General features: G+C 43.9%; 1 protein-coding gene across 1 annotated transcript in view; it reads left to right on the forward strand.

Annotated features, from left to right (window-relative positions):
• Positions 1 to 25,661, forward strand: part of FBLN2 (fibulin 2) — a gene marked incomplete at both ends in the record, with an annotated part of 70,016 nt that overhangs the window by 33,788 nt on the left and 10,567 nt on the right. The window contains 8 exons of the mRNA XM_080350742.1: positions 4,188 to 4,299; positions 9,291 to 9,420; positions 12,834 to 13,020; positions 14,200 to 14,406; positions 16,749 to 16,865; positions 17,312 to 17,413; positions 23,165 to 23,299; positions 25,492 to 25,629. Coding sequence (XP_080206868.1) covers positions 4,188 to 4,299; positions 9,291 to 9,420; positions 12,834 to 13,020; positions 14,200 to 14,406; positions 16,749 to 16,865; positions 17,312 to 17,413; positions 23,165 to 23,299; positions 25,492 to 25,629 — 1,128 coding nt within the window. The remainder of the gene's footprint in view (positions 1 to 4,187; positions 4,300 to 9,290; positions 9,421 to 12,833; positions 13,021 to 14,199; positions 14,407 to 16,748; positions 16,866 to 17,311; positions 17,414 to 23,164; positions 23,300 to 25,491; positions 25,630 to 25,661) is intronic.

The raw sequence follows: 25,661 nt of genomic DNA on the forward strand, positions 1-25,661 counted from the left end.
ACCGCCCGGAGCAGATTTCTCTGTCTGTGTGGATGTCGTGTGGCCCTGGAAAACACAGCCAGATCTGGACCCGGCACTGGGACAATGCGACCTGTTAAACCACAGCCAGGGAAGAGTTAAAATTCTCAGGAGGGGAAAAGGTTTCTCTAAATAATTGCATTAAATTCTCCATGTCTCTAAAAGACAATACACGAACTTTTGAGATGAGGCCAAAATGTACTTAAGCTCATATCTTCAGAGTGATGTAGAGTGATAATTGTGGGAGATAAGTTGCTAAATTGAAAACAAGTGAGGAGACTTGATGCTGTTTTATAGTACAGCTTGAAATAAATTACATTTTTTTCCTAGTGAAGAAATTAATAAATAGCAAATTATCTGTTCACAGGTGTCTTATGAAGTATCAAGGGCACACACAGTATAACAAATATTCAGGATTATGGTGTTCTCGAACACAATTACTTTATTTTTTATGAGCAGATGCAAATCTAATTCTAAATCTGTTAATATCATGAGAGCCTCAAATAAACAGAGCTCTGTTTGAATATATCAGTATTTCACAATCTATAGTCTCCATCCAGCATAGAAGCTGTGGGATCTTCAGTCTTGTGTATGTATCTCGTTGTATATATTTGTACGTGCTAATGTGTAATCAAAATATCCTAAATCCACACTAATGACTGTTAGTCCTATTATGAATTATTCAGTTTTTCTAATTTGTGATTGAGATAAAATGCAGTAGTTTGTTCATTTTATTATAAGTGCATTCTAGATTTAAAAATTCATAAGCTCATAACAAAAGGCAATATATCTTGTAGATATGACTGTTTAATGATGTGACACTTCAGTACAGCAATCTGATACTGAGTCTTTAGTGAGGAATGAGTAGTTCATTTTTATTTGAATTATAAATCATGTAGATTACTGCAATACACATTAGTAGATTCTGATGTATTCTTGTGTTTTAAACCTAGCAATACTGTAGCAACAGATGTATTTCAGCATGTGGTAAAATGAACGGGGTTTCCACCAAGGGAATACATTAAAACTATGTTGAAAAACTGTGTTATAGCAATGATTTGTTACTATCTGGTACCAGGTGTATTTCCTGCCTAGTTTAACTGTGTATATCCTCCCTCTCATGTCATATAGCAACTCTTACATGTCATACAGCTTTCAAGACTGAGTTGTATTTTTAACATGGTTAATACACCGCATAAATGAGAGCGTTGCCTGGCCTGAAGTCCAGTTGTGGTTGTTCTGATGCTACATGTCCCGTGTGTGAGCAGGAATGGCATTGGGCATGGAACCCTCTGCAGTGGGGCTGCTTGGGGTTGTTTCTCCCCAAAGCCTTAAAGAATATGAGGTAAAATGTACAAAAGTTACGGGAGGAGCGGGGGCCGTCCTGCATGTCCTTGGTACGATGGCTTAATGGGATCGCGAGGCCATCCCCAAACCGAGTTCCGTGTGGCAGCTGGAGTGGCCAGTGCTGCTCAGCCAAGTCACACCCAGGTCTGTATGGCACTGCCACGGGGTGTCTGACGTGAACTTTATCGGGGTCAAAGAACGCAGACGGAAATGGAATTTGGCGTTTTTTCTGCCATGAGGTCTTGGTCAGTCGTGGGACATGTATCCTTTCCTTTCCTTTCCTTTCCTTTCCTTTCCTTTCCTTTCCTTTCCTTTCCTTTCCTTTCCTCCCCTTTCCTTTCCTCCCCTTTCCTTTCCTCCCCTTTCCTTTCCTCCCCTTTCCTTTCCTCCCCTTTCCTTTCCTCCCCTTTCCTCCCCTTTCCTCCCCTTTCCTCCCCTTTCCTCCCCTTTCCTCCCCTTTCCTCCCCTTTCCTCCCCTTTCCTCCCCTTTCCTCCCCTTCCCTTCCTCTTTTCTTCCTTTCCTCCTTCCTTTCCTCCTTCCTTTCCTCCTTCCTTTCCCAGCCCTTTTTCCTTCCTGTTAGATACAGTTTCTTAAAGTCACTTTCTCATGTGCAGACATTTCATGATCACAAGCACCATATTTTGCGTGTGTTTAATTTTTCTAGTTGCTTTTTATAAAGCAAGCCACGCTGGTGATGAGAACTTTCCAGTTTCCAAAATGTTACCATTAATTTAGGAGATAATATTGCAAGCATAAAGGAATAGTCTTCTGCTGGGGAGGTTTGTAGTGTTTGTGTAAGTGCCAATATGTTCTAACATTGAAGATCACAATTCACTTAGACTGCTTACCCTTGATATCCACTGACTACTTAGCTCTCCAGGACACTTTATAAAGTTCCAGTATTGTTTGAAACGTAGAATAAGTGCTGTAAAAACTACTAGCCTGGGCTGTCTTTGTCTCCTCTGCATTGTGCAGCGTGGGTACCCAGATGTTTTGAGTTGTAGCTGTTTCTAAAAATGTCTCGCTCAAGTGTTACAATTTTGCAAAGAAAAATTATTTGGCTTGATACCATATACCGAATGCAGACAAAAGAAAGGGTTGTGTTAACTTTTTCACGGCTGGAGAAGCTGCCGTCTCAGTTGAGCTGGGCTGACGTCAGAACCTCGGATCAGCCGCAGTGCCGTTCCCTGACAGATCCAGCACGCTCAGGGCCGGTCCAGCAGCGACTGGCTTCCGAATGTTGAGTTGTGTTGAGTTTTGCACCTTCAGCAACGGCGTTTCTCCTAAAATCCCTGTAGAGAAAGAGGTTCCTCATGCTCCTGCTGTAAGCAGAACTGATTCAGGAGGGATTTATCTCAAAAGTGGCTGGGGGATCTTGAAAATCCATCGTTCTGCAGTGTTGGGTTGCTGGGTGTTGGTCAGGGAATGATACCCAAGGAGCTACCCAACCTCCATTGCTCCCACACATCTCCTACAACTCTGTTTGGGGTGGGTTTGTCTTGTTTCTTGTTAATGGTAACACCAAACCATGTCAGAGACTGGCCCAGAAGGATGAATAGAATGCACAAAGTGTTTCTTATATCCATAGAAATGGTTTTGAAAGGAACTGGAGCACTTCTGATGAGCCAATGGAGCAGGTGCCGCTCCAGCTCCTCAGCCCAGGACCATGGACTCTTGTGGATAACAAGGAGCCCTGTGGTCTGATAGACCATCTTGATTCTGTGTGTTGACATGAATATCAGTACTGCGAAATCACAGCTCCCAAGCAGTTGTAATGCACCTGATGTCACTCTAACATACATCTCTTAATCACTTTCTTACCCGGTATCTGTGTAACTGTTCCCAAAGCCGACAGCTCCTGCTGTGGCCCCATTAGCTGGTCCGCTCATGAGTAGAGCCCATCCATGGTGTGAGCGGGTGCAGGAGGGACCTTCCCAAATGTCTCTGCTCAGTCTGATGTGACCCAAGTCTGTTGTATACTGTTCATGTAGCATATTGCAAATCTGCTAGGTTAAGTCATATTTCACTGTGACTTGAAAATTTACATCTTAGTGCCCGTGTTTTACATCATCGCATTAGCAGAGTCAGAATTACGTTTCTCAAACCTTTTTTGTTACGATTTTAACCTAGCTGAACCATCAAGTTCAGCCATAGGACACTGCAGGTATATGTACCCCAGGCAATTCTGAGGAGTGAATTTCTCAATTGGTCTTATGGAAACAATTTCTTAATGCTATGTATGCCAAACCTACTAGAAACACCCTTGCAAAATGCTAAGACCTTTAAGGGACTGTGACAAGAAATGTGCTTCAGTTTGTTGTTATTCACCAGTGAAACTTCGTATTTATAATTTGGCATAAGAAAACTGCTGCCACTTGCGTGTGCCATAGGCCAAGCTTGTGTACACTCGCTGTGCTGTATTTTGTTTGTTGTGAGCTTTATTTGGACACCTTCATGCTGCTCAGTTGGTGGTAGGAAAGGCACTGTATTGACTTATTAAACTTGCATTGAGTGGCCAAGCATGATTTTTCAGGTTTTTGTTCAGAGATGTCAAAGGTGGAGTTGTCTTCAAATCAGTTATGTATTTTATTGTATTTAAAACTCTGATTTACTTCTGCTGTTCCTCCCTAAAAGACATTATTAGGTGTCAAGATACTGCAGGTATTAGTTGCCTCTTTCTTTTGCATGTAACTGAATGAAATGTGGAAAGGAAAAAAGAAAACAAAAATGAAGAAAAAGCTGAACTATTGTTATTTTAAAGAAAACAGAGCTAAATCCAGCCCATTCCATACAAAACATTCTGGGTGTGTGTTTTCTACAGGTTCCACAAAGGAATTGATTGAGAGTTGCTGTGGAGCTGGACAACAGTGGGCTATAGACAACGGGGAGTGCACAGAAATCCCTGTAAGTGGAATGGATGGTGATATTTGCAGGTACGTAAGGCAAAACCAAGCATTTTAACTTAACGTAGAGAGCAGCCCTTTAGAAGAAATGAAACGATTGCACAATTCGTGCGATGTTCAGGACACTGGGAACCGTTTCATTCATTGTATGAATTGTTGGTAGACTGGCAATATGTCTTGACAAATTTGAAAGAAGGATTTCCCCCTCCCTTTCCCCAAAGTCTGATCTAAACAAAAGCCTTTTAAGGTTTCTTTTCCTCTCCCATGTGGGCAGAGCACAAATTTTTGTTTTCCGGTTTTATGTGCATCTGTGGAGCAGCAGATAAATAGAAAGGCAGAGTAGCTAAATGTGTTTGTCTTCCACTTGGCAAGTGCTAAATGCAGTGATTATCCATCTCGTTAAACGATGTGTTTATTGTCCGATATGAATGGCTGCGGGTTCTGACGCCCGTGTCAGCGGCATCTGGGCTGAGTGAGGGTGCCAGGTCCAAACCGCACAGCAAGAGAAGAATGGGTGCAGGGTGACAGGGACAATGACGCTCCCTGCCATTCACCCCCCCAGTCTGAAACAGGCCAGAGGGAGGGATGAAGGCAAAGTTCTCTGGTGCTACATAAGATAGATAGATTTCTCTAAGAGTAATCCCAGCATTTTCAGCATTAAAAAAGTTTGCGGTCATCATTTTTATCCAAGGTAGTATCATCGCACCTTTCTGAAATTACTGGGAGATTAAAATCCACCCCCTATTGGGATCTGGCATGACATAAGCGACACGTACCAACTGTCTGTGAACTAAAGACAGATTAAAAAATTCCAGCCTTGGCCTAAGTAGGTGCAAATCCAGTATGTTAATGAGTTGCACCTGCACATCTGAGGCTGGGTTTAGATGAAAAAGCCGGATCCTAAATGTATCAGTCCCTGTGAATCTGTTGGGATTTGGAAGCAAAAGACATCAGGAGTTCAGCTGGTTTACTTACAAAATTTCAGTTGTGTCCCTGTTTTGAAGATTTTAAACCACCTGTAAATATTGCACATAAATAAGATGTTTAATGTAACAAAGCATTGGAACTCAAACCTCGAAAGCTCAGACAAAACTGTCCTGCTGGCACTGCAGCTGTGCCCGTGTGCCGGGCTGGTCACCGTGCGGGTCCAACACCATCCTGCGCCGTCACCGTCCGGCGTGCACGCACCCACCAACGCGACTCGGGATCTAAAGGGTTCAAAAAGTAGAAGATAGATACTAATTATAAAAATTAGTTACCATTCTGCCAGGATAGTTGTCTATACATCTTGGGTTTGACAAGCGACCATGAGTGCACTGAGGGATTTTTCCAACTGAAGCAAACAAGTGATGCCTCCCCCATGTCTGCTGAGGCCGAGGTTGTTTCTATAGAGATTGCGTGTTGAGGTGTCTGGTGTTTCCAAATGCCATTTTGGGGTTTTCAAGTGGCGAAAACTTAAATGTTAAAGCTACTTGTTGATGTATCTTGATGTCTCTGGACATTTTATATTAGTGCACCAACGCATTGCACCTTTGTGTAATGACCAACACCACTAATGGCAGGATGGGAACTCTATTAATAGAGGTGGTCACGGTCAGGGTGAGCATTAGAAGTGCCCGGGGGAGGGTTTGCGCAGAGCTTGGCTGCAGACAGACAGTGGGGAGTGATGTGTGAAACATGGTGTCCCCCCTTGGACCAGATGTGACGCCTGGGGCATGATGATGCTTTTTTGGTCTGCCCAAGGGTTATACACAAAACCCCGTCACAGTTCAGTATAAATTTTCCCATTTCTCCAGCTATCATAAATGTCATAGAGTGAAACAAGTTGTGCTTATCTGAAGTCTTTTTTAAGTGTGATTTATTTGTTCCTTTTGACAGTACAGACACAATGGTTTGGTTAAGAATCAATAGCAAGTTGCCTGGAAATGACTGCTGCAACAGAGGAGTCTGCTGCAGCTGGGGCCACCTAAAAGAGATCGTGTGTAGTAATTACACAAATGGACTTGAAATAAAGCAAGTTACAGAAAAGCCTTGGACAGTCAACTGATAGATGCAAAAATACTCCCAGAGCTTGTGCCAGTGGCTGTGTCAGGAATAGGATGTTAGGCCAGATGAAATCTCATCTGACCCAGTGTAGCAGTTCTTATCTCCTAATTGGAATGCTTTTATCGTAGCAGAGCAATGTTTATCTGGTGGCATTGACATCAGCTGTACCAGTGTGAATCCGGCTTTCTGCTCACACTGTGTCCCCATTAGACTCACATCAGTTTGATCACATTGACCTCATTTCACTGATCTTAACCTGTTAAGTCTCTCCCTAAAGCAAAAATGTTCTGAATCTTCTTCGAACCAACAACTCATGTGCTCTCCTAAGAGGAGGTTTGTGAAGAAGAAACAAGAGAATGTGGTTAATGCTGTTTCCAATTCATTTGCTGCTAATAGAGTAGCCGAAGCTGAGCTGTGCTGATATACTTGAAGAAATACTAAAATAAAAAATGGCCAGTGATACTCCAGATAATGCTGTTTCTACTATGTATTTCATACACCAAAGGAATTTCTCTCAGCTAAATGTCGTATTTCGGAAGAAGATGAATCTATGGAGATTTCAGTGTTTCAATACAGTAAACACTTTGCACATATAAAAATGCTTCTAGCAGCATTTTGTAATTTCTACAAATGATAATGACTTCCAGATAGTTGTGGGTTTTTTATTTTTATATTTTTTTAATTAAAGTTTGGATGTCTTATGTAAGCAGCAACAGTTAAGCTACTGGCACTTGAATCTGTTTGGGTAATAACTATTCATTGCTCAAAAAATTCTCCAGGTGGCAATTATACTGGATTAGAAAACTAACTTCCTAGAAAGCAAAGCACATGGAGGTGGTAAATCCCCTTCCTGTAATCACACTCCAAGCACTGCTTCCTGCTCACGCCTCTCCTGTGCCATCCAGCATAAAAATATTGCTGTAAAGCTGACACAACAGGCCATTGGTATCAGGAAAGTGGCCAAGTGGCTGTGACTGGCTGGGTTCTACTGGAAAAAGAGACATCCCTTTCCTATATATATATATGTATTTTTATATATATATATATATATATTTAATGGAAGCATTAGGATGAAAGCTGTGAATTGGAAATACATTTTTCTCGTAGAATAAAAGGTTTTGTTTCCCGGGACAACTGTATTTTCTTGCAGTAATAACAGCATCTCACTGACAAAAGTTGTTTGCTTGCAAATAATTCAGTTGGAGGAGAATTGCTTTGCTGTGGGGCACTGGCTGTTAAGATGCATCAACGTCCCGCTTGTTGAGCCGGGCACCCCGTGACAACACGTCAGCAAAACACAGTGAGACATCAAGGTTGTTCTTGGAAACAAAAAAACTGTGCTTAATTCCTTCATGCCACCAAATCTGTCCAGAACAGAAATTCATCCTTACTCAGAACATAATGTATGATTTCTTCTGAGTTCTAACATGTTAATCCATGTCACATATGCCCAGTCTACAGGTCATAACCCCTGCAGGAGAATTCCTGTGGCCGCAGGTCCCAGCGCTCCCCCTGCCCCGTCACGGGGCCGTCCCTGTCCCAGGACTCCCAGTAAAACAAGTCAAATGGGACAGGGTAATGAGTAAAGCCAAACAGACAACCTGATTTTGTCTGCCCTGTTGTATATGAATGGAAGAAATAGACATGTCTTTGAAGGGGCAGGGGGGAAATCTAATATAGACTTGAAAATAGTAGTAGGGAGGAGTATTTTATTATTTCAATAAACATCCATTAAATTTCATTTAGAAATTTGCCATTTAGGTTTTTAACCTGTTTCATTTCAACCTCTAGTGAATCTTGTTGAAATGTTTGATTTGAAGAAATATATATAGGAAATGTTTGTACACAGTGCTCAAGTCCCCCATACCTTTCTAACTGATGACTGGAGTCAGAGGAAGGATGAAGTTCTGGGTTACAATCTGTGGGGCTATAGAGTGTGTGAAGGTTTTGTGATGTGCTGCACTCCTCACGTCCCATCCAGAGCTTCAGCCCTCTGCTTGGTGAAGAAATAAGTGCATACAGCTGTGTTTCCCTTTTCCTACTTGTCAGAGAACAAGGTTTCCATCCTAGTGGGCAGCAGGATGAGCACGAGCCAGCACTGGGCCCTTGTGCCCAGGAAGCCACTGGTACCTGGGGTGGGTTAGAAGGGGGTGGTCAGTAGGTCAGAGAGGTTCTCCTGCCCCTCTGCTCTGCCCTGGGGAGACCACACCTGGAATCTTGTGTCCAGCTGTGGCCCCTCAGTTCCAGCAGGACAGGGAACTGCTGCAGAGAGTCCAGCGCAGCCACCAAGATGCTGGAGGGAGTGGAGCATCTCCCGTGTGAGGAAAGGCTGAGGGAGCTGGGGCTCTGGAGCTGGACAAGAGGACACTGAGGGGGGACTCATTCCTGGGGATCAATATGGAAAGGGTGAGTGTCAGGAGGATGGAGCCAGGCTCTTCTGGTGACAACCAGTGACAGGACAAGGGACAATGGGTGCAAACTGGAACACAGGAGGTTCCACTTAAATTTGAGAAGAAACTTGTTGGGGGTGAGGGTGTCAGAGCCTGGCCCAGGCTGCCCAGGGGGATTGTGGAGTCTCCTTCTGTGCAGACATTCCAACCCGCCTGGACACCTTCCTGTGTAACCTCATCTGGGTGTTCCTGCTCCATGGGGGGATTGCACTGGATGAGCTTTCCAGGGCCCTACCGACCCCTGACACTCTGGGATTCTGTGATTTTCTCTTTCTGAAGACTTCTGAGAAGCAAAACATGGCGAAGAGGGACTATTTCACAAATATAGATGAGCTGTAAGGGATATTGCTGGCCAGGCTTTCAGAGGTGGTGACCTGAACACGAGACTTCTCGAGCATTTATCAGTACATGTTCTATATGATGCTAATGTTGACGCCCATGTCAGCGCTCAAATCTGCGGGCGGCGTTGTGAAGCCAGCAGCTCGGGGTGCTGCTGTGTGTGTGACCGCTGTCCGGCTCTTGCAGGGTGGCACAGAAGCAGTGCTGCGTGTCGGCCGTGCGGGAGAACAGCTGCCTGGCCGGCGTGGTGGCCGCCAAGGAGGGCGACGTGTGCGGGCCGGACGAGAGCGATCCCTGCGGGGGCTCAGCCTATAAGGTACAGTGCCCTGATGCTTCCGTAGGTTTTGTCGTGAATATGAGGTGTTCTCCTTTCCTGCGTTTAGCAGTAATTTCTTTATGCGTTATTATGGAGCACAGAAAATCAGAGCTGCGGGAATGCGGCAGGGAAATTACACTGCGCTTAAGGTTTCAATTGCCTGGTGATGCAGCGCCTTTTAAAACTTCACAGTAATGTTGTTTTGAATTATTTCCATCTCCCTTTTTAAGATGTAACTTGCTGTATTACTTCTACCTCCTCACTTTGGAAATAGCTGAAAAGACCATTTAGGTTTTTATATCTATGTTGTGGAAGAATTTACAAAATGGTAGGGCAAAACTTAAATTAAGATACAATGTGAAACCCATTACTGAAGAGTTTTCTTGGCTGCAGTGTTGAATTTCAGCCTCATTTCTCAGTTAAACAAAAGGATGGACGAGAGGAGCAAGCATTGTAGATGGTGATGGAAGCATTTGTTCATAAATAAAGGCAGACTGTTAACAAATGGTTCAAATCACAAGTCACGAGCCACAGCCTCAGCTTGTATAAATGAGATATGCTTTATGAGAGTCAGTGGAGCCAAACCAATTTAAACCAGTTTGAAGATTCAGCATCTTGCTCGCTCGCTTGTCTTGTTTTTAGCAGAAGGGTGCATTCCAGAATTCATTTCCCTCTGATAATAATTTACATAGCTATATCTAAGCTTAAGTGCAGCTTCCCTTGTCTCAGCAAGAACCTGATGAGTTCTGTGTGTTCTTATACATCGGTGACGTTTGCGAGTCATTGTTCACTGGAAAAGCAGAATACATGGACGTCTACTGTGGAGTTTAAAGTTCAATTAGCTATGCCAGTTTGTCATTTTCAGAGCTATTAATTATGTAGGTCTGGAGTCTGCTATTAGAATTAAAGGAGAATTTGTGCATTTGTGAGCAGACACTGATATTTCTGAAGCATGACAGAATGATTATACTTACGTTTTCATGTGGGTCTTTTGCACAGCAGTTGATGCACGAGCTGTAGGGTAAGTCTTTTGTCTGGAATGTGGAAAGATGAGTTTGTTGCCCCAAAGACTTTGCAAGGCATTTACACCGTCCTGCCAGAAGCCAGGTGGTTTGCTTCCAGGTGACAAACGTGTAGGTCTTCACACATCTGAGATCATGCGTGGGCCTTCTTCAGGCATTTTGTTATAGACGTGGCTCTTTTGCTTTGAGATAGATGCAGCAGTGCCAGCTCTTCAGCTCCAGGTATTCAGCCTGTCCTCAATACAACTTAATCTTAGGCTGATTATACCTGTTATTTAAGACAACAAGCGCAAGCTTAGGGACTTGTTGCTAGAGGATGGAGATGCCAGCATGGTAAACCCAATTATTCTGGGATTCCAGGAAGGATATTTTGGAGAAGAACATAGCAAGTTGTGAATCAAACAGTGGTGCTCAAGGCAAGTTTCTCAGTCTCAATGCAAAAATAGCCATATTTGATATTAAATCAGTTGTAAAATTCTGGTGAAGTTCAAAAGGTAGGTGAGAGAACATCAAGACGTTCAAGGTTTTGCATTTTAGAAGGAATTTTTTGACAAACAAGTTTTTCCACTGGAAAATGAGACACTTGTATTAATCTGGAAAATATGTGAACCCAGAAGTGTGTGGCTGATTTAATACTCTCCGTGATGCCTGCACATGGGATAAATTGTGAATTAAAACCGTGATTGAAAAAAGCCATATTATTTATTATTCAAGGCAAATATTCCAGTATTTTTACAGCACTTCAGTTAAAACCTTTAACTTTTATTTTGCATGTTGAAGCTGTAAAAAAAATGGACCAAAACTAGAAATATTTACAGAAAGTAGAATTCTCAGTTAATTACATTTTGAATTTGGTAATTCTGGATTTGAGGAGGATGAAAACAGGTTTTTCTCTTTTCAAGCACGACCACAATAAATCATAGTCCGGTAATTTTTTTAAATACTTCTTTCGAAAAGGTGATTTAGCCCTTTTAGTATCAAAAATAATTCAGCATCTTCAGGACCTGTACTGTAAACATTTCACAGACATACGTTTGGGCACATAAAGGCAACTCTTTATGGCTGTGCACATTCACCGATGTGAATAGCACCTCCTGTTTATGGTGTTTGGGGACTTTCCAGGTTAGAAAGCAGGGGCGGAAGGCATGAGCTGTGGCCATAGGTACTGGGCTGAACATGCAGTGGGTACGTATAGTGCACAAAATGCCCAAGAAACTCTAAAGCTCCAGTGTTTGAGTGTTGAAGGGTTTCTGCAGATGGAGCTGTGGAGATGGGTTTCCATGTCTCCCCAGTGCAGACAGACTCTGGTTTGATGTTGGTGCCAGTGTAGGGTTGCAAATCATGAAATGTGACTCCTTCCCATTTCCATCTGTATCCAGCCCATCCAGCGCCGCTTCTCCTCGGTCAGAGATCTCTCTCTTGGGAAGTGGGAGCTCAGTTCAGTTTTCTTCTGTTCCATCCTTGGGCTTTCTGTTGACATAGCTAACTGGTGCCACTTGGAATTACGACTTTCATTTTATGTGTCTGATGCCTTTTCATTTAAATCCAGACGGGCATCTTCACAAATGGCCCCTGTGTGTCTCTTATAACTCCCTTCTCAGTTTCCTTGCTCAATTAGATATCCACTGTGCAGATGCAGTACGGACTTCTTGAATGCGATATCATCCATGTGATGTGTTTTTGTGGTCTGACTGTGCAGTAGGTTTGTGTGTGACGGGGTAAAACACAGCACAGGTTCTGGAAAGGAGAGGAGAGGAGAAAGGAGAAAGGGGAAAGGGGAGGAAAGGGGAGGAAAGGGGAGGAGAGCAGAGGAATCATAAAATATACCCTGGCCTTGCTCTGGCCACTGTCTGAGCTGGGCTCTGTCCAGGGCAGTCTGGTATCAGAAGGTCAAAGTGGATGTGTAGGGTAGTGGTGCATCGAGGAAAGAGTCTTTACTAATGGAGATCAGGTACTGCTGATCCTCATATCCATGCAAGATATTTTCAGGTCCTTTCACATAACTTCAACAACGAACCATTTTTTTGAGATCTAATATGAAGAGCTATAGCATTATTTTGTTTACAATGTACTGTACACAGAGCAATGGCTGTGTGCCAGAGCTACGAAGAGGTGACGTGTGGCACCGTTACCTCCTTGCATGCGAAGCTGCCGAAATCATTGTCACAGCGAGAGTTGGTGTTCAGCCTGTTGCAGTTGAGCCGTTTGTGCAGGGATGGCAAAACCAAGCACAGGGAAAGCTTTGATGTTTGCAACCGTCCGCACCCTAAATGCTTTTCCAAGTGCTCCGCTGCTAAAGAAAGTGCAGATTGGTTCCAGGGGTGTGTGTGGGCTCATCCCTGAAGGGGATGGTGTGAAATGCTTGTCACTGACAGTCTCCTCCTGTTGCAGCAATGCTGCGATTGCTGTCATCTGGGCCTGCGACTGAGGAGCGAGGGGAAAACCTGCGAGTCCAACGTCAACCTGGGCTACCCCTGCAGCCACGTGATGCTGTCCTGCTGTGAAGGGGGAGACCACTTCATCCATCCCGAAATTAAACGGCATCCTGAACCTTTGCCTACAGTGACACCTGAGAAGGGTAACTGTCCATTTGTGATGCAAACACATTGCAGATAAGGTCTCTGGCTCCCGCAGTCGTATGGGGAGGTGTTGGAAGGAGTAATGCTTGAAGAGTACAGTTGCCTTCCCCCTCAGATCAAGTAAAGATTTCCTTGTTCTTAAAAAATATGTAGACATTTCTCATCCTCAAAATAAGCCTTCAGTCATTTGGAATTCATTTTTTTTTTCGAGTCACATAGTACAGAGACCTGCCACTGACTCTTGGTAAGAAGCAAAGATGAAGCTGGTCATTGTCTTTGAGCAGAAGCAATCCTGAAAAGTTCTGCATAAAGCAAATGATGAGTTTTTTCCTTTCCAGATAAAGTAGTTCCGTAGATCATGATCCCAATGAGACCTGGGAATAGATATGGCAAAGGGAACATGACAAGTCTGGAGCTTGGACATCCATGCTCCCCCAGCACAAGGACAGGGTCCTTCCAGCATCACACAGGAGTCCCGTGGTGACCTCCTGCCTATACTCCAGGGTTCAGGTCTTGTCTATTCCCTTCTCATGAACCAAATGTCTGTTTTCTCTCACCAGCAAATGTAGGGGTTTATTTTGACCTAGCTGAGACCTCACTGAGTAAGGAAGTTTGCATGGATGTATTTGAGAAAAGCTGACTGAGAAACTCGCTGAATGATTCATTTTGGTAGTGCAGAAAGTCTTGTCAGTAAATGACAGGGATGGTGCCTTTGCCAGTGTCTAAGGTGGGACAGCCGAGTCACTGCTCGCTGTGTCCCAGGGTGTTTGTAACGCTAACTACAGAAGTAGCCAATAAATGAATAGTGGTGTTGAAGAGAGTTCCCAAACCAACTGGATAACTTTTTCTCCTGAAATTAAAAATTCAGGGTGCTTCTTCAGTGAGGCCAATTCAGATGGGGCTTCAGTGTGGTACGTTAGTTCAAAGAACAATAGCAGTGGCGTTAGTGTCACAGCTCCCCGGGTCACCTTCTGTGGCAGTGGCTCCCGTAAAATGTCTGTCCCTCCAGACCTTCAGCACAATGGTCTTATCTTCAGGATGGGTTCCTCTTGTCCTTGGTGTAACTCTTTTGGGAAACTTTGGCTGTATCTGGAGTTTGCGTGAGCAAAAGCTCCATACTGTACAGTCCTAATGCCAAAACACCTGTTAGAGAACCAGCAAGCGTTGTTCTCTTGTAGTTTCAGAGACAGAAGATCACAATGAAGCTTTGTCCATCAGTAATGAAGCCGAACTGTCAAATAACCTTCCTGGAGACGACCTGGATGAATGTCTGCTCTATGGTGGGGAACTCTGCCAGCATTTGTGCATCAACACCGTGGGGTCCTACAAGTGTTCGTGTTTTCCAGAATTCACTTTGCAGGAGGATGGAACTAGCTGCTCTCCAGGTGAGAAAATGGGCAGGAATCACCATGTCTTTGTGCCACCTGCATTGATCTACCAAGCTTTTATTTAGTTTCTCTGGAGTTCCTGTGAGGCTTTTTATATGTTTTGATGCATGGACATTTTCCATAGAAATTGGACAGGTTAATAATGTAAAGACAAACAACCATTTAGGAAACTTAATTATGCTTAATTTTAATGTATTGGTGCCATGAGATCAGAGTGGTATTGAATACGTTCAAATCAAGACTGTTTTCACTTTTCAGAAGAGGATTTGTAAAGGTTGTTAATGAAATACTGTTTCTTCTTAGAGTCATTTGTACTTCACTTTCCTTTAGCTGAACTTTACTCAGTTCAGCCAGGCAGCATTGCTTCCTGAACTTTGATTTTTATCTGAAATCATTAACATCTTTCAGTGATACAAAATCTAAATAAATCTAGTGTGGTGGGAAGTCCTGAAAAGCAAGTCTATTGTGGTGTAATTGTTTTGATGTCTGGAGTTCTCCAATGGCCAGATTCCAAATCAGATAACCCGAAAAGTTGAAACCTTATATTAGTTACAAGTGCTCTCAGTTATTTAACAAGCAAAATAAGTGTTGCCATCCAGTGACCAAATTCCTTAGGTTTCACATACTTTCTGCCCAAGCCAAATAATGAGCATTCATTATGTCGCTCTTCTCAACATGATGTTACAGGCTTACATCCATAATGTGTTTGACAGTGTTTCTGTGGCAGCTCTTTGCTCCATTGTTTTTATTAAAGTTCTGGGGAAGGAGCCTAATCCAGAAGAGGTAAAGAAAACGATTATTGTTTTAGGACTGGAAAATGTGGCTTGGTCGTTCACCTGGAGCGTGTGTGTGTTTGCTTTGCTTTGCTTCTCCCACAACCCGAAGTGCAGATTTGGGTGAATGGCCCTGGTGCCTGTGCAGTCGGTGTCCGGGCAGCTCTGCCGGGGCGTGCACAGGGATGTACTGAGCTCACCAGGGGATTGTGGCGAGAGTCGGGGCCTGCGAGACGTCTGGAGCAAAGAGCACAGCTTGGACGGGTCGCTACCCGCGGTCTGGAGTGCTGCGTCCTGTGAGAGGCGAGGAAGGTGGCGCCTCAGGTCCCACCTGTGGCTGCCACCTGCCCTCTGCATGGCCATGCCCAACATCCGCCTCGTATTTCTCATTTTTCCCCTGTGTACGTGCACATCTCCGTCGTGGTCTCCACATGGAGACCTACGCCAGACAGTTTTACATCTCGTACTATTGATAATTTTTACTCCTGTGATTAGCTATAATGCATTTGTATCTTTTCCTGTCCCAGTACATTTCCTGCTCTTTGCTGGATCGTGAATGGTTTTGTATTTAACTTTTGTGTTTTAAAATGTATCACACTTCCTCATGAGGCTTGCGCAAGGTGATGTTCTTGCAGTGGCCAAGGAGAAAGCGCATACATTGATGAAACTTCAAAAACTGCTTCTCACTTCCCTGCTTTCTCTCTGCAGAAATCATTCAGGCTATGCCACAAGCAGGTGACTTTTATTTGCTTCTGTGTCATAGCCCATTGTACATCTGTGATTTGATTTTTTCCCCAAATGAATCCCTGTTTTTCCATACCCCAAACCTTTACTGCGTTCACACGTAGCCATTTAATGTTTTCAGTGTTTGGTGGCTCATGCTTTGCTCCAGGTGACACCTGAAATCAGATCAGTGGGAATGGGACACATCCATCTTCAGGAAGAATTTAGCCTTATGGATTTAGGCTTCTCTTTTGATGATATTGGTAAACTAGATTAATCTTATCGATGTAACAGAGCTGCTTTATATTTTTTTAACTGTTCTGATACCTTTAACATTACTGTTTGTTGAAAATCTTAATGACAGAGAGCAGCTGTCATGTTTTCCACTTGGCTATATAAAAGCCATTCCAGAGTATCCCGTGCTTGTAGAGGTGAGCATCTGCTTTTCGTCTGTGTTCAAATAGGATGTACAGCGTAGGTTTAAAGACTTGTTTGGGGTCCGGCTTTTTTTTCATCATACACCGAATGAAAGGCAGCCAATTTATAGTATGGCAGCATTTAAAAAAATAAAAGTAGCACTTTCTGGTTGATTCATTAGGTGTTGCAATATTTGAAGCTCCCTCATCTGTATCCATGGCGTCTGTGAGTGTTGCCATTAGCACACAGCACAGTTTCATATCAAGCAGATGGCAACTTCGAAACCTCCATCCGGGGACAGTTGTCTGGGTCACCAAAACGTTTCCTCCTTCAGAGCACCATGGAGCAGGATGAGGGACGCCTGCTGTGGGTGTCTGCTGGAGATGACGCTGTCCCTGACCCATCTCTGCATCCCTTGCCTTACAGATCCTGACAGGGCACAGGTGACAAGGCTGGAAGCAGAAGCCACCATCCCTCCGCCAGCCTCTCCTTCTCAGCCTCTTCTCATCGTGTCCTTACAAGAAGAGCTTGATAAGTGTAAAGGTACGTTGGAGGTGCAAACCGCAGATGAGTGAGGAACGTTTAGAAAGCTGGAATAAAATTTCACCCATCCCTTCACCAGTGTGATTTCAGTGCACATCCTTATTTTGTTACCTCTGGCATAAGGCTGAGCAATTGTCAAGGGAAAGCTGAGGAAGCAATGTGAGGCTCTGCTCTGATTCCAGGGTTAGTGCACACCTGCTATTTAGTTTAGGATAAGCAGTGCAGCTGTGCAGCAAAATGTGAACAATACAGGTAGGAGTGGCACAGGTGTGTTTCTGTGTAATTGGGGGGTTGTAAGTAGTGATTAGGGCTGCCCAGACAGGTTGTTTACAAACTGCATTCCCCATTGCCTAAGCTGGAATTGCATTTGGATGACCTGGAGGTTTGTAACTTCAGCTCATCTGTGTTGTGAATGCTAATGTATTTTGCAATTTTGCTTTGTTTAGATAATGGCCCCTGCAAGCACATCTGCAGCGTTGTGGAAGGAAACGTCGTGTGCTCTTGTTTGTCTGGATACACGATCATGGCTGATGGGACTTCTTGTGAAGGTAAGGGGTTGGGGTTCACCACAGAGACATGGTTATAGCGCTTTTATATCTTATACCCCGAGGTGTTTCTCTAAGGGCTGCTTATTTTCAGCATTGTGAATTGCAAGGGGCAGTACAGAGAACATTTGGCAGAGGAACAGCCAAATGTGCCAGTTGCACCAGGGGAGGTTTAGATTGGGTATTTTTATTTATTTATTTATTATTTTCTTCCTGCAAAGGGTTGTGAAGCACCCCAACAGGCTGCCCAGGGCAGTGGTTGAGTCACCATCCCTGGAGACGTTTGAAAGATGTGTAGGTGAGGTTCTTAGGAACATGGGTTAGTGTCAGAGTTAGGTTCATGGTTGGACTGTATGACGTTGAGGGTGTCTTCCAACCAAAATGACTCTGTGATTCTGTGATTCTAGGAAATCTGCTTCACAGGTAACTCGTGGGGGACCTCAGGTGAAGGCAGGCCTGGGTTTGTGCTCTTTCCCTCTGACATTCCGGGATGTTGTTCTCTTGGCTTCCCGTCCCGCTAGGGTTCCTCCCCAGTGTCTGTCTACGCAGCTATGAGCATCCAGCCTTTCTTCTGAGAAGGGCAGCAGCTGGCAGGACGTGGGCACGTTTCCTGGCCTGAGGAACCCCCTCAGAGCGACAGCTCTGCCCTGTCACCTCTTTGGTTTGTTTTATTCCCACTTGCCTTGAAGACCTGAGTTCAATGAGGCTTCCCCGCTACGATGAATGTGCCATTGCGGGCCGGGCCAGCTCCATGGGATTCAGTCGATGCTGAAGCACCATGGTGAGCAGTGAATGCCAAAGCTGCATCGTGATTGTTCACATTGTATACATTTTAAATGGACGTGTTTATGATACGTTTGCCCAGGAAAGATTTGGAGGTTTGAAGCAATACCCTGTGACGTACCTTAATTATAAATCTATAAGTGTGGGAGCACTAACAGCCAGTAGTGAAATTCAGTAGAAGCTTCTGATGCTCAGAATTGCTCACAAGTGATCCACATCCCTCTTAATTTCAGATCTTATTGAGTAACGAATAATTTTCGTGAAATTCCAGATAGTCTGTGAAGAAAATGGGAATGTGATATCACCAGATCAGACATTCACTGTGCGTTGCTTACTCAAGTGTGGTGGAAGCTAATTTGATTCATTAATGTCAGAATCAAAAGGGGCATTTCAAGGCAGTTGTTTTCCTACAGGAGGTGAAGAAAGTAGTGGGTTTAAATTGTAGAAAGGCATGTTTATAATCTATATTGAAGTAAGTGTTTGATGGTAAGGGTGGTGGTGCACTGCAACAGATTTCCTGCAGAGTCTGCATTGCCTCTGTGTGACCACAGAGGTTTTAAGAACGGCTCTTTCTGAAATGACAAAAGCGTAGGGGTGCAAGCAAGGACTAGATAATCTCAGAGAGTTTATTCCAGCGCTATTTTCAGTGTAACACTGTATGTATCATAGCACCGTGCTGATGTGGGAGCTGCAACACACTTCATTCAGACATCTCCAGCGTGAAAGCAGCGTTGTTTCCTTTCAGAAATGGTTCTGAGGGAATTCTGGGGTTTGCTTTTGGTTGCAACATGTCGATGCGGATTTGGATGAGTGCCTCACAGGTGCTCACGCTTGTTCCAGAGGACAATTATGTGTGAACACACTGGGATCATTCAGCTGTGTCAACCACAGAGTAATCTGTGCAGAGGGCTTTATATTCCGCAGGCACAGGGAATGTGTTGGTAAGATGATCGGTATAAGCTGTTCACCGCAGCAGCATCATTCTTCATGCTCTGCAATACATTTAAACCATTTGTGCTAAAAGGCTCTCTGGCCATCCTTGCATATGACATTTCAATATGAGTTAGTAAAAACACATGTGCAGCATTTGCTCCGCCACTTACCATCAGCAGTTGTATGCTATTTGGCTTTTTCCCTAGCAATACATTCTCAGGATACATATAACTTTGTGCAAAAGTTGTAAAAGTTCCTAGGTATGATGGCCCCAGCGGCGCTGCTGACTGTTAAACTGAGCTAAGAAAACACAGCAGTTGATCTCTGTGGACAGTGTCAATACCGCCCCATCCCCAGACAGCATGGAGCAACAAAACTTCATAAATACAGCTCAAGAATTCTGCCTAAGTCCAGGCAGCGGAAAAGATCCATTCCGAAGTGATGGAATGTTGACATTCAGATTAGTCCTTTGTTGATTCTGGCACAGACTTCTTTGTGTAAAAGTCAAAGATGCATCATAATTCTGCTGTATCATCCCTGCTATTTAAGTTCATATAAGAAACCAATCTATTTTTACAAGTGTATTTATGAGGATTTAATTTGCTTCAAACAGCCAAGGCCTGAGCTTATGAAATAGTTTCTATTTGAGGTGCTTTCCTAGAGGCAGGTTTAGCAGTGTTGTGTGCTGACGCCTGGGAAAACAGAGACCTGGATTGCTCTGGTCGTTCACGAAAGCAGCAGCACCTGTTACTGTAATGTCACGTGTGAACACATTCACCTTCTTCCACCCCTGTGCTCTCCCTGCATTTATAACATTGTTTTTTCTGACCATCACGGCTTAGGTGATGTTCTTTCAAAGCTCTATGATCTCATCTTATTAATGAGCATCCTGAGAGAATGAGCAGGAAATTTATTCAGTGTCATAGTTCAGAGCAGAAATGTGATTTACTGTTTTCTTGGGTTTTCCTTAAATTGTCGAAATTGGATTTTGTTATGATTTATTTGTTCTGAAATCAGAGATTCTGCTAAGCATGGGAAATTAGTAGAATTATTTAGTGTAAATTAAATGGCTGGGAGAGCAGCACTGGAGGGAGAGCTGCCTTTACAGAGGAGACAGCAGGTTGTGAGAAGGCGATACTCGCAGCTGGCCCGTCTGGTGTGTGAGGGCTTTCCTGAGCCTGCCGCAGGTCCCCGCTTTCTGCTCCTGAAAACCTCACTCCTCAACCCCTTGATGTTCCTCCTGGACTATGCGGTAGGGATATATCTGCCCTTTTCTACATTTCCCAGGGGCATTCTGAAGTGAAATGAATGCGTGTTTGTCAGCACCTTTGGCAGAAGGTGCTATACAAATGCCAAGTGCTTCCTTTTATTCACTTTCTTCCTCTCCTGTCCTCTACCCTGTGACATTATAACGGAGTTTTATTGTGGCTGCTATAAGATAAACCTCAGGCATCGCTCATTCGTAAAGCCAAAAGATCCTCTTCTCCCTCAGTAAATAACAAACCTCTGTATTTCTCTAATGCAAGTCAGGTTTTTACAGGTATCCTTGTAAATAATCTAGAAAACTCTGCAGCTTCTCTTTCCTTTGGAGCAGGTAGACCCTGAGTGCTCCTGCTCACACACAGCTCTGCTCTGGATGTGGAGCCTGCACAATATTTGCTGTATGTACCATTTTTCCTCCTTCTCCAGTGGAGGGGGAAGCCACGGCCACACGGGGGTTTCTGTTTTGTTGAACTGCCCCATTGCACCCGTATTAGCCTCAGGTTTCCCTTTTCTAGCCTAACTGCTTTTGTGCCTTGTCCTGAGCCATCTCAAACACCACGAGGAAAGCTTTGGTCATTTGTTTGCAAATAATTGTCAGTTTAGTGATGCTACTCCGTGCGTATTTTAGGGACAGGAGTAAGAAGACTGTAATCCCAGGTACACTCGAGCAGATATCCCGAATTCCTGAAAGCCAACCATGCGCAGTGGAGAGTCACCAGCTGTTTCAATAGCTTGTACACGCCAGCTTTGTGTAACTTAGTGAGCAGATATTAAAATGTCTTAAGCTTGAAAATCCATGTTCTCCAGAGACAGGAGCTGGGGGTTTTTACTGCGGATTGCTTTTCCCGGTGACGTTCAGGCAAAGCCATCACAACCACCCACGTGCACGCTCTGCTTTGCTGCTCCCATCCACATTTTCCCTCCTGCAGCGTGAGCACTGAGTGGTCGTTTTATTGCTGAACCGTAGGGACGGTTTGTGAGCGCGGGATGGGCGGCTGCAAAATAACAACGGCCCTAAATAACACAGATGTATTCCAGAGACCAAATAGAGCTGAAGTGATTCGAAGAGAGTAGGTTTCTCAAAAATTAACTGTATCACTTGTTTGCAACTGAATTATTTTCCCTCTTCTTCCTGTTATTTTATACAGATAATCTTGCCCTACCTCACAGTCTCAGTTCTGCTGGCCGAACGCTGCAGCTGGTCCAGCGTTGGGAATTAACTTTGTTTCAAGCTGAACCCATAACTCATCTTTTTCCTGGTGCTCTGTCAAGCATCTTGCTGCCTTGTGGAGTTGGTTTCCTGTCCTGAGCAGAGACGGGTTGTGGGTGCTCTTGGTTTTATGAATAATCAACAGGGAGAAAAAAGTAGAGAGAGGTTGGACTGTCTAATAAAATTTACCCCAGCACAAACTGAAAATTCTGCAGGTAATCCTCCCGTTCCCTTGATTTTCATTCCCTCAAATCTGTTCTGGCCAGTTCTACTTGTTTTCTCAAGTACTTAGAAATTTGAAAATGGAGTAAAAAAGTGCCGACAAAACATGAAATTATATTAGGTCTTTTTTTTCTCCGTGAAACCTTAACCTTTTTTTTACCTGTTTACACCTGCTAATTGGGTGGAATCCTACATTATTTGGAGCGTATTTCAGACAAAAGTGTCTTCCTCCCAGTGGCTCCTTTGACACTGTGCTGAGCTGGTTTAAGTTCATATGATGCCGTGTAGCGCTGACAGTTTGTTTATATGGGAAAGCTCTTTGTGGTTTGCAAGAGGAGATAAACTCAGGTCCATGAGGGGCAGCAATGGATCTGCTGCTGTACTTATCTGGGAATGAGGTTCTACAGCCCAGAGGAAAATCTGATTTGAACAATACTTGCTGTATTGTGTAGTGTGAGAACAGCTCCATGTGCGAAGGAGCTGGATGATTGGTAGTCGTTATGGTCACATTTGGCTTTCGTTAGCTCTAAAAATACTTCTTGGCTTTATATAGAACTGTGAATGCGTAAGATTTTGTGGAGAATGGCAAGAAAGTTTCGGTTCCAATCTCTACCCTTATTGTTGCTTGTATTTGCTCTTTGTGGTATTCCTAGCTTTCCTATTAAAATAAGCAAAACCTGAATTTGAGGTTATTTTGTTCAAGCCTATCAAAATGTATAATTTTAAAGGTGTGGCATATTCCTTTCCAAATGGTGTCCTGCATTCTGCAATCCGCTAGATCAGTGGGGTTTTTTTGAAAGAACCTTTCTGCACCTCCACCTGCTGAAACCAGATCTCTTTGAAGATTTAAATACAAATTTAGGAGCTTGGTTGAGCTTCAGGATTCCTCTCTGCACCTTTTCCTGCATATCCAGTTCTGCCGACACGTTCCCTGGGTGATGAGGGTGTTGGGTGGTTCCAGTTCCACACCAGCAGGACCGAGAGCTGCTAACGAGCAAGAGCCGTTAATCACATTCTCATTCACTTGTTTGGGAGGTTTCTGTCCAGTGAAACAGAAGCTGGTTCTCAGTCCTCTGCCCACCCTGTGTTTCATCAGTTCTGTCCACCCCTTGTCCACAGTGCCTGCACCAAGGAAATATCCCTGCGATTTGTGTCTTGAGTTACTCTGTGTTAACAACAGATCTGGAATTAAAAAACCTTCATCAGAACACCGTGGCGAAGTATATTGACTATCTTTTGGAAGAAATGGTTTCCCTTGAGCTCTTGACTCGTTCCTGAAGAGAAGGAAGAGGCAGATCAGTTGATAAACACGAAGCACTGAACTGTTTAACCATTTCTTGTAGATGTGAACGAATGCGTAACAGACACACACAGCTGCCAGCGGGGAGAGCACTGCGTCAACACCGTGGGGTCCTTCAGGTGTCTGCAGGAGCTGAGCTGTCAGCCCGGGTATGAACTCAAGGACGGAGAATGCGTTGGTAAGACAGGTGTTCTTCAGCTGATGCAATTGCTGTCGAAGGGAAGGGAAGGGAAGGGAAGGGAAGGGAAGGGAAGGGAAGGGAAGGGAAGGGAAGGGAAGGGAAGGGAAGGGAAGGAAAGGAAAGGAAAGGAAAGGAAAGGAAAGGAAAGGAAAGGAAAGGAAAGGAAAGGAAAGGAAAGGAAAGGAAAGGAAAGGAAAGGAAAGGAAAGGAAAGGAAAGGAAAGGAAAGGAAAGGAAAGGATTTTATTGCTGCTGGTTTGTGATATCAGAGTTGTAATTAAAAAAAAGCAGATCATGGAAATTTTTGGCTTCATAGGCCCCTTCTGTACATTCACTTATTGGAAATAGTTGCCAGCGATAACTATAAATTATTTGAAAAATGGATGAAACCTTCTGAATTAGGATCTACCCTGGGTTTAAGGGGTGAGAGAATGCTCACTGATGGAGAATTCCCGTAACACTCCTCTGCCTAGCTCTGCTTTTCTCCTGGGGCTCGCTCAGTCCGTCCTTCCTGTGTTTAGGAGGTCTGTCTGCATTTATTTACATCTGGAATGGCCATGGGGTTAAGCAGTTATTTATTCTTCATTGCCCCCGCTCTCGGTCTGTCCGAGGTCCAATGGAGAAGGCGAGCTCGGCCGTCACGGTGCTGCCCGTGTCGCTCTGCAGCACAGGAGTGTGCAAGGGACACGTGTCCTGCATTCCAGGGCAGAACTCGCTGTTATTTACTCCTGTATTTTTACACAAATAGTTTCCTGACAGCTGGAGTAAGAGATGCCTAAGGAAGGAACTTAGCTCTTGATATATAACGTAAGGTTATAGAATAGAAACGATCGGAAATCTCACTTTATACACAGCTGTCATAAGTAAATCTTGGTTTACTCGAAGAGGCTGTTTGTGAACATCTTGTTCTGTTGTCTGGTTTTATAGCATTTCCACCATTTATTGCTAATCTAAATTGCTTTCTAGTCTTAAAGTTAGATAATAACAGATTATAAAATTTACAAACTCTTGTGAAGTAGCCTTTAAATTAATGGCTTATAAGAAAGACTAAAATGCCGACAGATAATCAGTGAATTTGCAGAGGTTTACAAAATACACAATTCCACATTTTTCTTTGTCTCGGTCTACGAATATGGTAGGAAGAGTTATGAATACGGTATCTTGTGGGAGACTGGTGAAGTTCCCTTGTGGCATTACCATTTAATTGTGGAGTTAGAATAGAAGTGCCAGCCGCTCTCCTCCCGCCCGCAGGAGTGGGGACTCCTCAGCTTTGGAGATTCCCCTGTTTGTCTTTATCCTTTAGTAAAGATGTTCATCTCAGGGAGTGTTCTCAGGAGCCAGCGTACGTCACAGCAGCATTTGAAAAGAGTTTTAGTAACTGAATTTTACACGTTTAGAGCTGAAGTCTGTTCCTAGGTGGGGTTTCTTCATCTGGAAAATGGAAGTGATGCCACTATACCAGCTGATCAGTTGCTCAACATGGATCAGTCGAGTGTAAATGGATAAGTTTGGACCTTGCAGGACGTGTTTTCAGTGTGCCTACAGAGCAAGCACCAAGTTGGTCAATGTCATTTGAAAACAAGTTCATATACATAATAAAAACTGAGAAAGCTGCGTTGAGCTCTGGCTGCAGAGTAAGGAAAAGAAGCAACATTTGTTACTGACGTTCCTACCCCTCATTCAGACTTTTTTCAGAATAGTTTTCAGAGTTTAATAAGGTTTGTTCTGTGTATGTGAGTACATCTGTGCCCATGTACACAGTGAGATCCCAGCCCTGTTAACGTGAGGTGCCCTGTTAATATCAACTTCAGTGCAGGTCAGTTTCTACCTAGAATTCCTGAGGTACCATTTTGCTTTTGAGGAATGGTACACGCTTTATTATGTGTACGCTATTCCTCGTTTTATTTGGGGTCCTTAGGATTTTGAACGTTGCAGTATTTGTGGCTCACAAGAGCTGCTGTGAACAAGGCAGCAGGGACCTGAATTGAATTTGCGACAGGACCTGGCACGTTCTGAAGCCCACGCTGAAGTGGGTGTCCAAGAGCAAACACGCCTAAACCTCCGATTTCCCATAGGCAAATGGGAAATCGCTTTAAATAATGTTTCCTAACGTCCTCCCTGAGAAGTCGCGCAGATTACTGAAGGTTACAGCTCAACCAGTCACAATTTGGTGTTTTGATCTCTCAACAGATATTGATGAATGCGAGAGAGGAACTCACAGTTGTAAAGTAAACTTTGTTTGTCAGAATACAGAAGGGTCATTCTACTGCGAGTCAAAGCAGCGCTGCATGGATGGGTTTTTACAAGACCCCGAGGGAAACTGTGTTGGTAAGTGCGAGCAGCAAGATGTTTGTTGTGTG

The sequence above is a fragment of the Nesoenas mayeri genome, assembly GCF_963082525.1.
Source record: "Nesoenas mayeri genome assembly, chromosome: 10".
Taxonomy (NCBI): Eukaryota; Metazoa; Chordata; class Aves; order Columbiformes; family Columbidae; genus Nesoenas; species Nesoenas mayeri.